The sequence below is a fragment of the Scomber scombrus genome, chromosome 18 (assembly GCF_963691925.1).
Source record: "Scomber scombrus chromosome 18, fScoSco1.1, whole genome shotgun sequence".
Lineage (NCBI taxonomy): Eukaryota > Metazoa > Chordata > Actinopteri > Scombriformes > Scombridae > Scomber > Scomber scombrus.
Genome location: NC_084987.1, coordinates 11294523 through 11306875, shown reverse-complemented (window position 1 = coordinate 11306875; position 12353 = coordinate 11294523). Strand labels below are relative to the sequence as shown.

The 12353-nt window shown below is 42.1% G+C and overlaps 1 protein-coding gene across 2 annotated transcripts in view; it reads left to right on the top strand.

Annotated features, from left to right (window-relative positions):
• Positions 1-12307, top strand: part of camsap3 (calmodulin regulated spectrin-associated protein family, member 3) — a 24938-nt gene extending 12631 nt beyond the window's left edge. The window contains exons 3-17 of one of the 2 annotated variants that reach the window (XM_062439613.1): positions 920-1060; positions 1327-1413; positions 4219-4357; positions 4456-4595; positions 4722-4806; positions 4913-4955; positions 5055-5110; positions 5392-5425; positions 5517-7653; positions 7752-7876; positions 8177-8469; positions 8589-8682; positions 9254-9372; positions 9474-9592; positions 9724-12307. In XM_062439613.1, coding sequence (XP_062295597.1) covers positions 920-1060; positions 1327-1413; positions 4219-4357; positions 4456-4595; positions 4722-4806; positions 4913-4955; positions 5055-5110; positions 5392-5425; positions 5517-7653; positions 7752-7876; positions 8177-8469; positions 8589-8682; positions 9254-9372; positions 9474-9592; positions 9724-10023 — 3912 coding nt within the window. In that variant the 3' untranslated portion in view covers positions 10024-12307. Of the gene's footprint in view, positions 1-919; positions 1061-1326; positions 1414-4218; positions 4358-4455; positions 4596-4721; positions 4807-4912; positions 4956-5054; positions 5111-5352; positions 5426-5516; positions 7654-7751; positions 7877-8176; positions 8470-8588; positions 8683-9253; positions 9373-9473; positions 9593-9723 lie in introns of both variants that reach the window. The other variant, XM_062439612.1, reaches the window with a different exon arrangement.
• The last annotated feature ends 46 nt before the right edge of the window (positions 12308-12353 follow it).

Here is a 12353-nt window from a genome sequence, read left to right as displayed (position 1 = left end):
TCATTCACAGAAATATGAAGACTACACATATAAAACACTGTTGGTTTTGGTCCCATGGCACAAATGGAGTACAACTTCTAATGAGCTAACAGGTTTATAGAGTTAAGGCGATCTCTCTGACTGAGCTAATAATGTTGGTGGTGCATTTTAATTGGCTCCAGCCATTAGAAAGGCCTCTGTAATGGGGTTTCGAGTACTAGGAAATGCTCTTATGCGTGTTGGACACAAGTGCTTGGGAATGTTAAATATGTGTAATCAAGAGTGTTTGATTGTTTTATTTGTATTGGGGGGACGACAACATTTGAAGTAGGTTTTATATCCATTATGTTGTCTGACAAAGACACATTCATACACCAAATCTGCAGAAAAAAAATGCAGAACACCTGTTTCTTACAGAGAATGCTTGTTTTGTTGTGCTTCCTGGAGATCTAGTTACATTCCCTCATTTTATCCTGCAGTCTGTGCATGAGTCATAAAGGAATATATCAATAAGACGGGAAGTACACTGAAGAGAGGGCAAATAAAAGGAAGGCAGCTAAGGAATGACAGTCCTGGGACACATGTGTTATCATATTACAGGTCCATTGCCTATTTAACGATTTAATGATTATACAAACATGAGTCCAAAGTTCACCCATTTCTACTGATGTGTTTGTTTGCTTACTGGGAACTGCTGTCAGTGTTTCTGCTGACTCACAGCTGGTTTCTGGTGACCCCTAGAGGAGGCTGCTGGTAAATTATGCTTGTAGCAGTGAGTGGTGATCTGTTCTGCAGTGTGTAGTGCACTGTCAGAGTAATGGAAATGTCAATGTCCAACATTATTGTGTTAGCTGTAATTGACCAATGCCGTCTTGGCTCTCGCTGTAAATAGTCACACCTCTGACAGCTCCTCTTCTTTCTTTCTATATGATTGGTGAAGAGTGCTCACCTGGCAGTGATAGATGCCCTGATGGCTGTGGGAGCCATGGAGACCGTGACTGCGGTGAAGACATGTGGTTCTGCTGAGCTATTGGGCGGAGCTTCTAGCTGGGAGGATGCTCTGCTTCATTGGGTTAATGGGGTAAGTAGCACGCCAGAGAAAAACAATGTCTATCAAGCAGACCACTGTATTATATCCATTTAGAAATTACTCGGTGTGATCTGTTCAGATTTTTAGCTTTTTTATTAGTTCTCCGTTATAAATGAACCAGTGTCTGTTTAGCTACCAAGAAAAAAATGCTCTTTTTCTTCAATCCACTATGTCTTAAAGAGGTGACAGCACACTGTATACTTTCAGATCTGTTATCAATGTTTTCTAACTATTCTATCTCTGTGGCATGCTCTTAGTTAAATCAGAAGCTGAGAGAACTTAACGAAGGAGCCAATACTGACACGTCTCAGGCCATCACAGAGCCCCAACCTGTTCAGCCCTCTGTGAGTATTGTGTTAAAAGTTCAGTGTATTTCTGTCCACACATCATTATATCCAAACACAGATGATAATCTGTCTGGGATTATGCACTAAAAACTAAAAAGCATATGAAGTGCAGTGCATTAAGCTCAATTTGTTGGCTCTGCTGCACTTGCGAGCCTTTACTCTTACTGTACAAGCACAATAGGTATTGGATGACACACAATAAAAAAGGCCAGTGTCATTGCTTTGTCAACAAAGCTGTCTTGTCATTTCAAGAAAATATCATCATCACAACCCTTTCTCTTGTTTGTCTAGTTCTTCCGCTGTAGGCTTAATACCTCTCCTTGTGCTGCTGTTCTCCATTTCCCTGTCTTTCTCTATTTCCTGTCCTTCCTCCTTTCTAACAGTGTCCTACTCGCTGGTACTGGAAACTTGTTCCTGTAAGTTCCTTCCTTTCCTCTGCTCCTTCCCCCTGTCCCTCCATCCTTCCAGTGTCTTCATCACATTTATCAGCAAATATCTGATGGTCAGGTGTGTTTTTTTTCTCCATATGCTGGTGTGAGAATGCTAGTGTGCATTACATCCTTGTATCCCTGTATTAAATAGCACGTCAGCATCAATGTCATAGGGCGGAGTAGTACAGGGGCGCAAAACACACGGACACATCGGTGGTGCATGAATCACAATCTGTACTCAAACAAGCCTTGAAACTACCAAGTACAACCTGTTCCTCTGGTCCTCAGAGACAGGTGTGTGTTTATGTGTGAATAGCTGTGGGAGTTAACAGAGGCAGGCTTCTCGTCAGCGTGTCCCTGCTCACAGTGTGCCGTTTGTCTATATACTGCAGTTTTACCTGAAACATTTTATTCATTTTCTGTTACTCTCTCTCTCTCTTGCTGTCTCTGCCTCCTGAGACCCTCACTTGTCCCACTTTCTCCTGACAAAACCTTCCTTCTTTCTGCTCTGATTAAATCTCTTCCTTTGCATCTCCCTTTTTTTCACCTTTGTCTCTCCCGAATACTTTAGCATGACCTTTATTTGTCCTTCTCCTCCTCACATTCATACTGCAATTCTTTTTGAAAGGGATTTGTTGTGTATCACAGTGCATATACAGTGCCTATAAAAAGCATTCACCCCCTTGGATGTTTTCCCCTTTTATTGCTTTTATGAATTGAATCATGGTCAATATAATTTGGCTTTTTTAAAAAGAATTGACAAAAAACAAACTTTAATGTCAAAGTGAAAACAGATTTCTACAAATGAATGTCAATTAATTTAAAATATATAATGTAAAATTAGTGATTTGCATCTTTAAAGTGACTGACCTAATTCAATAAAGGTCCAGCCAACGGAGCTAGTAGTCTCATGAATAGTGAAATGGAGATTACCTGAGTGCAGTGAATGTGTCTCAAGTGATTGTAGTATGAAGACACCTATGTCTGGAAGGTCCAGTTACTGGTTAATCAGTATTCATGCTAAAATTACACCATGAAGACAAAAGAACACTACAAGAAACTCCAAGAAAAGGTTATTGAAAAGTATAAGTGAGAGGATAGATACAAAAAAATGTTTAAGTCACTGGACATCCCCTGGAGTTCAGTTAAATCCATCATTAAGAACAGGAAGGAATATGGCACATGTGTAAATCTGCCTAGAGCAGGCCATTCTCACATACTGAGTGACCGTGCAAGAAGGAGACTGGTGAGAGAAGCCACCAACACACCTGTGACCTCTCTGAAGGAGTTAAAGCTTCAGCAGCTGAGGTGGGAGAGACTCTACATACAACAACTGTTGCTTTATGGGAGAGTGTCAGAGAGAAAGCCACTGTTGAAGAAAGCTTATATTCAATCTCGACTAGAGTTCACCCAAAGGCATGTGGGAGACTCCAATGTCAATTTGAAGAAGGTTCTTTGGTCTGATGAGACCAAATGGAGCTTTTGGCATCAGACTACACCCTGTTTGGTGGACACCAAACACTGCACATCACCACAAATACATCACCCCCACCGTGAAGCATGAAGGTGGCAGCATCATGCTGTGGGGATGCTTCTTGGCAGCAGGCCCTGGAAGGCTTGTAAAGATAGAGGGTAAAATGAATGCAGCAAAATATAGGATAATCCTGGAGGACAATCTGATTCAGTCTGCAAAAGAACCATGACTTGGGAGAAGATTTATTTTCCAGCAAGGCAATGACATGAAGCATACAGAGAAATCTACACAGACAACAAGATGTTCTGTAGTGGCAGAGTCAAAGCCCAGACCTCAATCAAAAAGAAAATTTGTGGCTGAACTTAAAAAGAGCTGTTCACACCCGATCCCCATGCAACCGGACAGAGTTTGAGCAGTTTTGCAAGGAAGAATGGAGAAAGATTGCAGTGTCCAGATGTGCAAGCGTGATTGAGACCTATCCACACAGACTCAGTGCTGTGATTGCGTCCAAATGTGGATCTACTAAATACTGTCTTGAAGGGGGTGAATATTTATGCAATCACTTATTTTATATTATATATTTTTAATTAATCGACATTACGTTGTAAAAATCTGTTCGCACTTTGACATTAAAGAGTTGTTTTTTGTCAATTCTTTTAAAAAAAGCAAAACTATATTGACCATGATTCGATTAATAAAAGCAATAAAAAGGGAAAGCATCAAAGGGGGTGAATACTTTTTATTGGCACTGTAGACTTGTTTAGAAAACTCTGGCTTTAATGGTGGTTTTAGCATTAGATATGTCCAGTATTTTTAATATAAACATTGACAGCATACCATTGAAGTCATTCTGCAGTATTTGATTGTCTTGTTTGTATGTTTGTTTGTTTGTTTTAGCTTCGCTATAGAAAGGATAAAATTCAGTCCAAACAAAAGCCCGTCTTTCCAGTAGTCAAGGAAGTCAAAGACCTCTCCAATGGATGTGCTGTTGCTGCTGTCATACATTATTATTGCCCTGGCCTGCTAAGACTTGAAGGTACCAACCAATATCATAACAATGTCCTGTAAGAGTGACAACCACAAGCTTTTTAGTACTTATGTCAGTCTAACACTTTATTCTCCCTTTTTTGTAAGATGTTTGTATGAAGGAGTCCATGTCTGTAGCTGACAGCTTGTACAACCTGCAGTTCATCCGTGAATTCTGTGACAGCTGTCTGAAGAGCTGCTGTCACTTGGCGCTGGAGGACATGCTATACACATCTCAGGAGCTTCAGGTACTGACATTCACACTCCCGATCATTAGCAGAATTAACAAAAATGTTTAATTATTGTATTGTCTTCTTTGTATTATTATTGTATTGTCTTCTTAATGCTTAATTTATTCTGCGTGATTTGTTTAGCTCAACTTGCTGAACTTCCTAGCAGAATTGCTTTGCTGGTTTGAAGTACGAAAGCCAGAATTTGTTCAGCCAATAGACACATTAGGTAAGTGCCACCAATTTTGTGGTCATGCGTAAATACACTCCTACCAGTGGGAACATGCAGTAAGTATCTGTTACAAAGTTTTATTGGTTGTTTTCTTTTTCATTAGATGGATCCACACCAGCAACACCAAGTAGCTTGAGTGGTAACAGGTACATGACAACACCGAGTATTATTTTACTTTTGTAGTCTGGCACATTCTTCAGATAAAGCAGTTGTTTGAACTGAAAGATTGTTTGTCTGCTTTGCAGTACCTCTCCTTCTATCTTCAAGAAGCCCTTTCTCCCTATCTCTTCCCCTGTGTCAGGTAAGCTGAAGATGCTGCGTTTCTTTAATCTTACAAAGTGGTTGACCTATTTCCCTCAGTGATTCCCTCAGTGTTAGTCTTTGAGTTATGTATTGTGTTGTATTGTGTTGTTGTTTTGTTATTTTAAGAGATATTTGTGAAACTTTTTGTTTATATTTTTCCATTTATTGTTGTGGTTGATATGTGCATCCTTGTGTGGTGTGCATGCCTTTAAATGTCTGTGTGTGTTCCATTGTACTCAGGATCTTTGACTCAGTCTACCTCAATGTCTCATATAGAAGGAGTTGGAAAGACATGGAGCAAGAAACCTCTCAGGTAGGGTCCACATATTAACTACCATTTAAACGCAGTGTATATGTTAATATGAATATTTTTTGTATTTACACTCACTTTCTTTTCTACTCAGCCGCCCCTTGTCGGCAGTATCCTTCAGCATTCCTTTTGGCCTGGACAGTGATGTGGACATTGTGATGGGCAACCCTGTGATAACCCGCTCTGTGAGCTCAGACCAACTCAACCCAGCAGGCCAAAACATGACTCGGATGCCCTACACCCCACCTGAAGACCTCAGCCATTTGCTTGGCAAACCCTCTGGGCCCAATGGTCCCCAAAGAGCTTCTTGGGCCACCCAGACTCCCAATATTCCAAAGTTGGCAGAGGAGAATGGCCTTGGGGCAAATGAAACAGGAGAGTTGCCAACTATCGAAGAGGCCCTTCAAATCATCCACAATGAGAGCAAAATGGAGCCGCGTTTACACCCTGATGGTGCTCCTGATGGCTTCTACCTCCACTCTCCTGATGATCCTGCTAGTTCTAGACATAACAGTAACTTAGCACCTATCAGCTGCTCAGCCCCAACACGCTCAGGAATGATGTACCGGCCCACAGGAGAGTCCAAGGAGCCCACTCGCACCAGAAACGCCTCTGAATGTTCACGAGATGATGACTCTGTTCTGAGAGATGGCAGTGTGGACTCGGATGCATCAGAAGACATGCCTAAGGCCCAGTCCACTCCAACCACACCTGCTGCTGGTGCACACTCTGTTAGAAGTCATGGTAAAGAGGTACCTGACAGTGGTGTGAAGATGACCAGCTTTGCAGAACGCAAAAAGAAGCAGATCGTGGATTCTCCCAAAGCTAGCGACCCCTCTGCTCCTCAGATGACCACATGGGCACAGAAGTCTGAAGAAAGCCCCAGCAAGAGCCCACAACTAAACAATGAAATGTCTGAACTAGGGGTTCGGCTTGAAGAAAAACGCAGGGCTATCGAAGCCCAGAAAAAACGCATTGAGGCCATTTTTGCTAAGCACCGGCAAAGACTGGGCAAGAGTGCCTTTTTGCAGTTAAAGAGGGAGCAGCGTGAGGAGGAAGGCGAGGGGGAAGGAGTGGATGGCCAGTTCAGCACCTCATCCACAGAAGAAGACCTCTCTCGTTTGACGCTGGAGGAAAGGCTAGCTCGAATGGAAGAGGAAGAGCAGCAGGAGCAAGATCAACAGCGCCCCTCAGTGGAGGATGAGAGTGACGTCAAAGGAGGACTTCAGCTCAACAAACTGGCCAGTCAACCCAAAGAGAAGGCAGGTACACCAGGGGAGAAGGGCTCTGGGACACCTGGAGAGAAAATGGTAGCTCCACTAGGGGACTATAACAATGCTGTGTCCAAACTGACTGCAGCTCTTAGCTCCCTGCAAAGTGACATGCAGCGGCTCACTGAGCAGCAGAACCATCTAATTACGAAGAAAGGTATACCTTCCAGCAACAAATCCTGGGTTATTCCAGCCAGCCCTAAAACCTCCACCCCAACTGCTCCTTCTGCACGCCTGTCGCGAGAATCCACCAGAGATTTAAATTCAGCCTCGTCCTCTCCGTCTCCATCCCGCAAAATCTCAAACCACACCACTCCTCCAAAATCTCCTCTGGTCCATCGTAGGGCCCAATCTGTGCCCCCTAAAAGCCCCAAACACCACCAACACAGTCGTCCCTTAGACGTTAAGGTACCAACCCTGTCAAGGGTTCTCAACCCACCACAAAACGTTGACCGCATTCCCCACCTTCGTCGTGTAAATCCCTGGCAATCACAAGTCCAGACTTCATCCTCATTCTCCATTGGTGACTCTGATCGTTTTGACGAAGTGCGCTCTTCTGGACCAACTTCTATTCCCACACCTACACTGACCCCAATACCAACTCCTACCCAGACTCCCCGTCCTGTAGCAGATGACACCCTGTCAGACGTAGGCTCCAATGACTATCAGAGTATATTTAGCATGGACCTGGAACCAGGGCCCTCACAAGGTCCTCTGGCTAAGAAGGAAGGGTCTGCAGGTGGAGCGTGCAGCTCTGGTGCCCCATCAGAGTGTTCCTTTGAGAGTGATGCTCCTGCAGTGGTGTTGAATGGCAAACGCAGTAGCTTGATAGAGATCTCGCTGTCTAGCCTGCAAGGAGATGGAGAGGAGGATGACCAAGTACCTGATGCTTTCTCTGACTCCATGAGTGACATGACAGAGCCAGAGTTGAAAGGAGGAGGGGTTGGTTTCTTTTTCAAGGTAGGTGACTGATTATTATTGTACCATTCTGAAAAAATGTTTGTATTTAGAAAAAGGTAATAAAGTCATGCCTTTTTAAAATCTATCTTTATTATTAGGATGACAAGGAGCGAACAGAGGATGAGATGGCTCAGCGAAGAGCAGCCTTGCTGGAGAAACAACAGAAGAGGGCAGAAGAGATGAAAAGACGCAAACTTGAGCAGGAAAAAGAAAAAGAATCTAAGTGAGAATTTCCAAATTTTATTAGTTGCATTCATAACAAAATAGAGACTTTAACATTTGATTCCTTACTTTAAAACTAGTCAGGTTTGTAAAGTTTTTATATTTCTGTGGTCAAGCTTTTGCGGGAAATAACATGATGATTAGGATTTGTAAATTTATTGCTGTATTGTAAGTAAATTAAACAAATTGTTGCCATTACTTGTCAGATACATCAATATTTTCATCACTGGTTTTGTAGTGTCGGTGTCACACATTGAAAAACGTTCATATTATAATTCATATTATCTCTTTATATCTTTAGCAAGCCCCAGTGGATGATCATTGAGGGCTGGGGCAACAAGAGTGAAGACAGACCCCAGACCCCAGGCAGCCCTACAGCATCACGCACCCCACCAGTAGAGGGGACACCCCAGCGCAGAGGAGACTTCACTAGACAGGAGTATGAACGGAGACATCAACTGAAGATCATGGAAGATTTGGACAAGGTGCTCAGACAGAAACCCACCACAGTTCGTGGTGTCAAGAAGCAGAGACCGAAGACTGTTTTCAGAGATGACTCAGCTCTCTCTCATAGTCCTGTCAAAGGTTTCATGGGTAAACAGTTCTAATATGTTTCAAAAATTGTTTTTTGCCTTTATACTCTCCCTTCATACACACACATGCATTTCTTTTCTCAGTATATTATCTTTCACAATGTTTTTTCCTCCATTTAGGCACCAGGCTGAACAAAGTGTACTCCCACTCCACCATGAACCTGTCTTCCATGGCTAATGACTCTGGAAGCTTGTCTGTCAGGAAATCTCCCAGGTAACTTGCACAGTGACTTTGGCTGGTATTTTCCTAATGAATGCTTTAATGAATGGTCAGAGTAACATCATTCTTAAGTTTTAAACAGGGTAATGATTGTTTTAAGTCCCAGTGAAATAAAACATTTTTTTTTTTTTTTTTTTTTTTTTTACATCACATCAATCTTTTGTAATCAAATAGAGCTTGTCAAAATAATATTGATATCATCATATGACACTAAATTAAAGTTGGGGTGTTGCTTTTATCTGAGTGATTTAGTGGAGTACAATGAAGAATTAATGTTCATTATTGTTGGCCTTTTTTAAAATGTATTTCTTTTTGTCTACATATTTTCTCCTAACACCAAATGCCTTCCCAAAAATGTTGTCAGAATACAGATGTTTAGGTATTCAACATGTTATGTGTAACTTTTTACAAACTATAGGTTTGCTTTGAGTCACTGCCACAACCTGTGGTAGCTGTTATCAGTGTTACCAGGGGCAAAGGTGCATGTAACATACAACAGGTACACACAACCTCAAGGTCTATGACTGACTTTCCTCATTAAACTTTTCTTTTCCATCCTTTCCAGCCGCTCACACTCCCCCTCCCGTCTAATGTCACCAGGACGAAGGGGCACCCAGAATGGAGAGAAGGACTGGGAGAATGGCTCCACTATTTCTTCCCCAGCCTCAATCCCAGAATACACAGGTCAGTGATATGTTCCAAACTAAGAGATTATTTAAAAAAAAAAAAAGTCCAATAAGCATGATTTCGTTGGGTATATGATATTTGGAAATGTTGTCTTTCAGGACCAAAGCTGTACAAGGAGCCTAGCTTTAAGTCCAACAAGTTCATCATTCATAATGCTATCACTCGCTGCTGCCTGGCTGGCAGGGTCAATGAACCACAGAAAAACAAGATTGTAGAGGTGAGCCATCCGGTTGTGTAAGAGTCCAACAGAGAGTTCCACCCTAACTAGGCTATAAGTGACTGTGATTTCTGTTGTCAGCTGCACTTACCTTTATATTATTTTTTCTTTCTCTTTTCTTTCCTATTCAGGAAATGGAGAAGAGCACGGCCAACCACTTCCTCATCCTCTTCAGAGATAACAGTTGTCAGTTCAGAGCAGTTTACACCATGAACCCTGAAACTGAAGAGATGGTACGGCTCACAGGCATTGGCCCCCGCATCATCACACCTGAGATGGTTGAGTCCATTTTCAAGTACACCTCTGACCGCAAGCAGTTCTCTGTCATCCCGTCCAAAACCATGTCCATGAGTGTTGACGCTTTCACCATACCTGGTCACTTTTGGCAAAAGCGCCCAGGAACTCCCAAGAAGCTTGGCACCCCCAAATAAACATGTACCCAAGATGGGTAGAGATATTACAATTCAGGGAACCAACTCCCAGCTTGACTCCTATCGTATTCTGTTTTGGCCAGTGTGGCACTTCAGATTGTTCATTACCAAATTAGACTAGCAGTGGACAGCATGACTGATAAGATTTTTGACCAGCTATCAGCCTGGACCATAAGAACAATCCAGTCAAATTTACATGCAAAGAGAAAGGGCCAACCACTCTCTCCTTCAGCTGATGTAGTTACATTAGTTTCTCTCTTGAGAGCTTCTGTTTGGCTCCGCCAGGTCTACCTAGATTGTAAAATTGGATGTGAACTGATTCTGTCAGGATGAAGAATTCTTTCCCTTGCACCCTGCCTCCTCCTGCCTTGCCTTACCCTGCCCCTGGAGTCATTTCCATGACTCTTAGGTAAGAAAAAGAGGGGATAACCACACTGCCTTTGCCCAAAGAACAGTATTTTGGGTCAGAGTAGTTCCCGCCCCTCTCAATTCTGCTTACTTTTCCTTTTGCTGCCTTCTCTTCTTCTTCTTCTTCTTCTTCTTCCAGGGCTCTCTCTCTCCTGTCTGCTGAGACAAGTGGCTCGCTTCTCAGTTCAGATAGGATATCTCAGCTGAAAATTAATTGCAGGTAACTCTGCTCTCATATGAATGTAGGGCACACACTAACCACTCATCCCATTCAGGGGTGTTTTCTCTGGTTGGTCAGGACCAGAAAACACAGTAGTGGGTGGTTCCTATGTGGGCTGAACTGGTAGTGTCTACTGTGGTTGTCAGTGGACTTGCACACCTAGAAACTGCCTGTCCCCACAGTTAGTGCACTCCACTCAGCTCCAACTCTCCTTCAGCTGCAGACATCTGGATGTTTTTTTATACTATTCTGCCTTTTTTTTTTTTTTTTTTTGCTGGACAAATCGCGTCAGCCTCTTGAGAGCTAAAAGAAGAATGAAATTCATGTGACTTGTTCTTCTTAACTTGCTTTTTCATTTTCAGTATGTGATGAATTGAAATGTTACCTGAGCTTACCTTGAAAAACAGTACTGGAAACATGAAGGAGGGCTTTATCATATTCATCATTACTTGGATACAGCTCTGTGTGAAAAAGATAATCAATGCTGATTTAATATATACTGAATGCTGATTACTTTGATTTTTTTGACAATGATTTGTAAAAAGTAAGTTGACCTTTGTAAGCTACGAATAAGCTAGCCTGCTGCTTAAGCATTAGTGAGATGTATGTTTGAGATGAGAACGGGTGAATGAGAATGAATAGAAACTGTCGAATGGCTGAAAAGTGCTGAAACTTTTTGTCTAGGGATTAAAAAATCCTTTAAGTCACAAGGACTCTGTTTCCTATTATATGATTCCCTGTTGTGTGTCCAGACATATATACAGTAGGTTTCTTAATGAAGGATCATTCCAGACTGTAGCAGCCCTCACCTACCCTACATGGTATCTAAATTCCTTTTGTGTAAAACTGGGTGAATGTAAATCGCCAAACTGTTTTTTTCAGCCAGTGTGTCCATGCTATTAGGAAAAACACTTGACCCTGCAGTTGCTAGTGATCAGGCCAATGTTGCCACAAAATCTGTGGGAAACCGGTCCTCTTATCTTCCTTTGCAGTCTTAAGCACTACAGCAGCTGCCGCGGTGCAGATGTCTTCTTTTGAATCACTGACTGCCTCCAACATATGTGTTGTTTGAATGAGATTCAAATACAGAAAAATGTCGAGGAGCATTCAGAAAAAAAATGTTAAGATGATTGATTGAGAAGGTGTGTGTGTGTGTGTGTGTGTGTGTGTGTGTGTGTGTGTGTGTGTGTGTGTGTGTGTGTGTGTGTGTGTGTGTGTGTGTGTGTGTGTGTGTGTGTGTGTGTGTGTGTGTGTGTGTGTGTGTGTGTGTGTGTGTGTGTGTGTGTGTGTGTGTGTGTGTGTGTGTGTGTGTAATTAGAGAATGTTTGTATTTATGTGTTTGTCGAGAGTAGTACGTGGTAGTTGAACACTATACTTTGATTCTGTGCAATTCTCCCCTAGAAATCCCTGTCTCACCCAGAGGTGTATTTATTTGGTTTGCATTAGATTGTGCATTTGATGTTTAGTTTCAGGTTCTAATTATGTCTTTTTTTGATTAAGGTGGTAAGTCGCTCATTCATTTCATAGAAGTTGTCATAACATTTATGTTGTTTTCTTTCTGTTCTGTCATCAAATCTGCCAGCACATTATGTATGTTCATTTCATAAATTGACTATCCTTGGCAACTGGACCAGACAAATAAAAATCCTTTTTAAATCATTGTCATATATGTTTTTTTTTCATTCTCATGTTATTGTTTCCC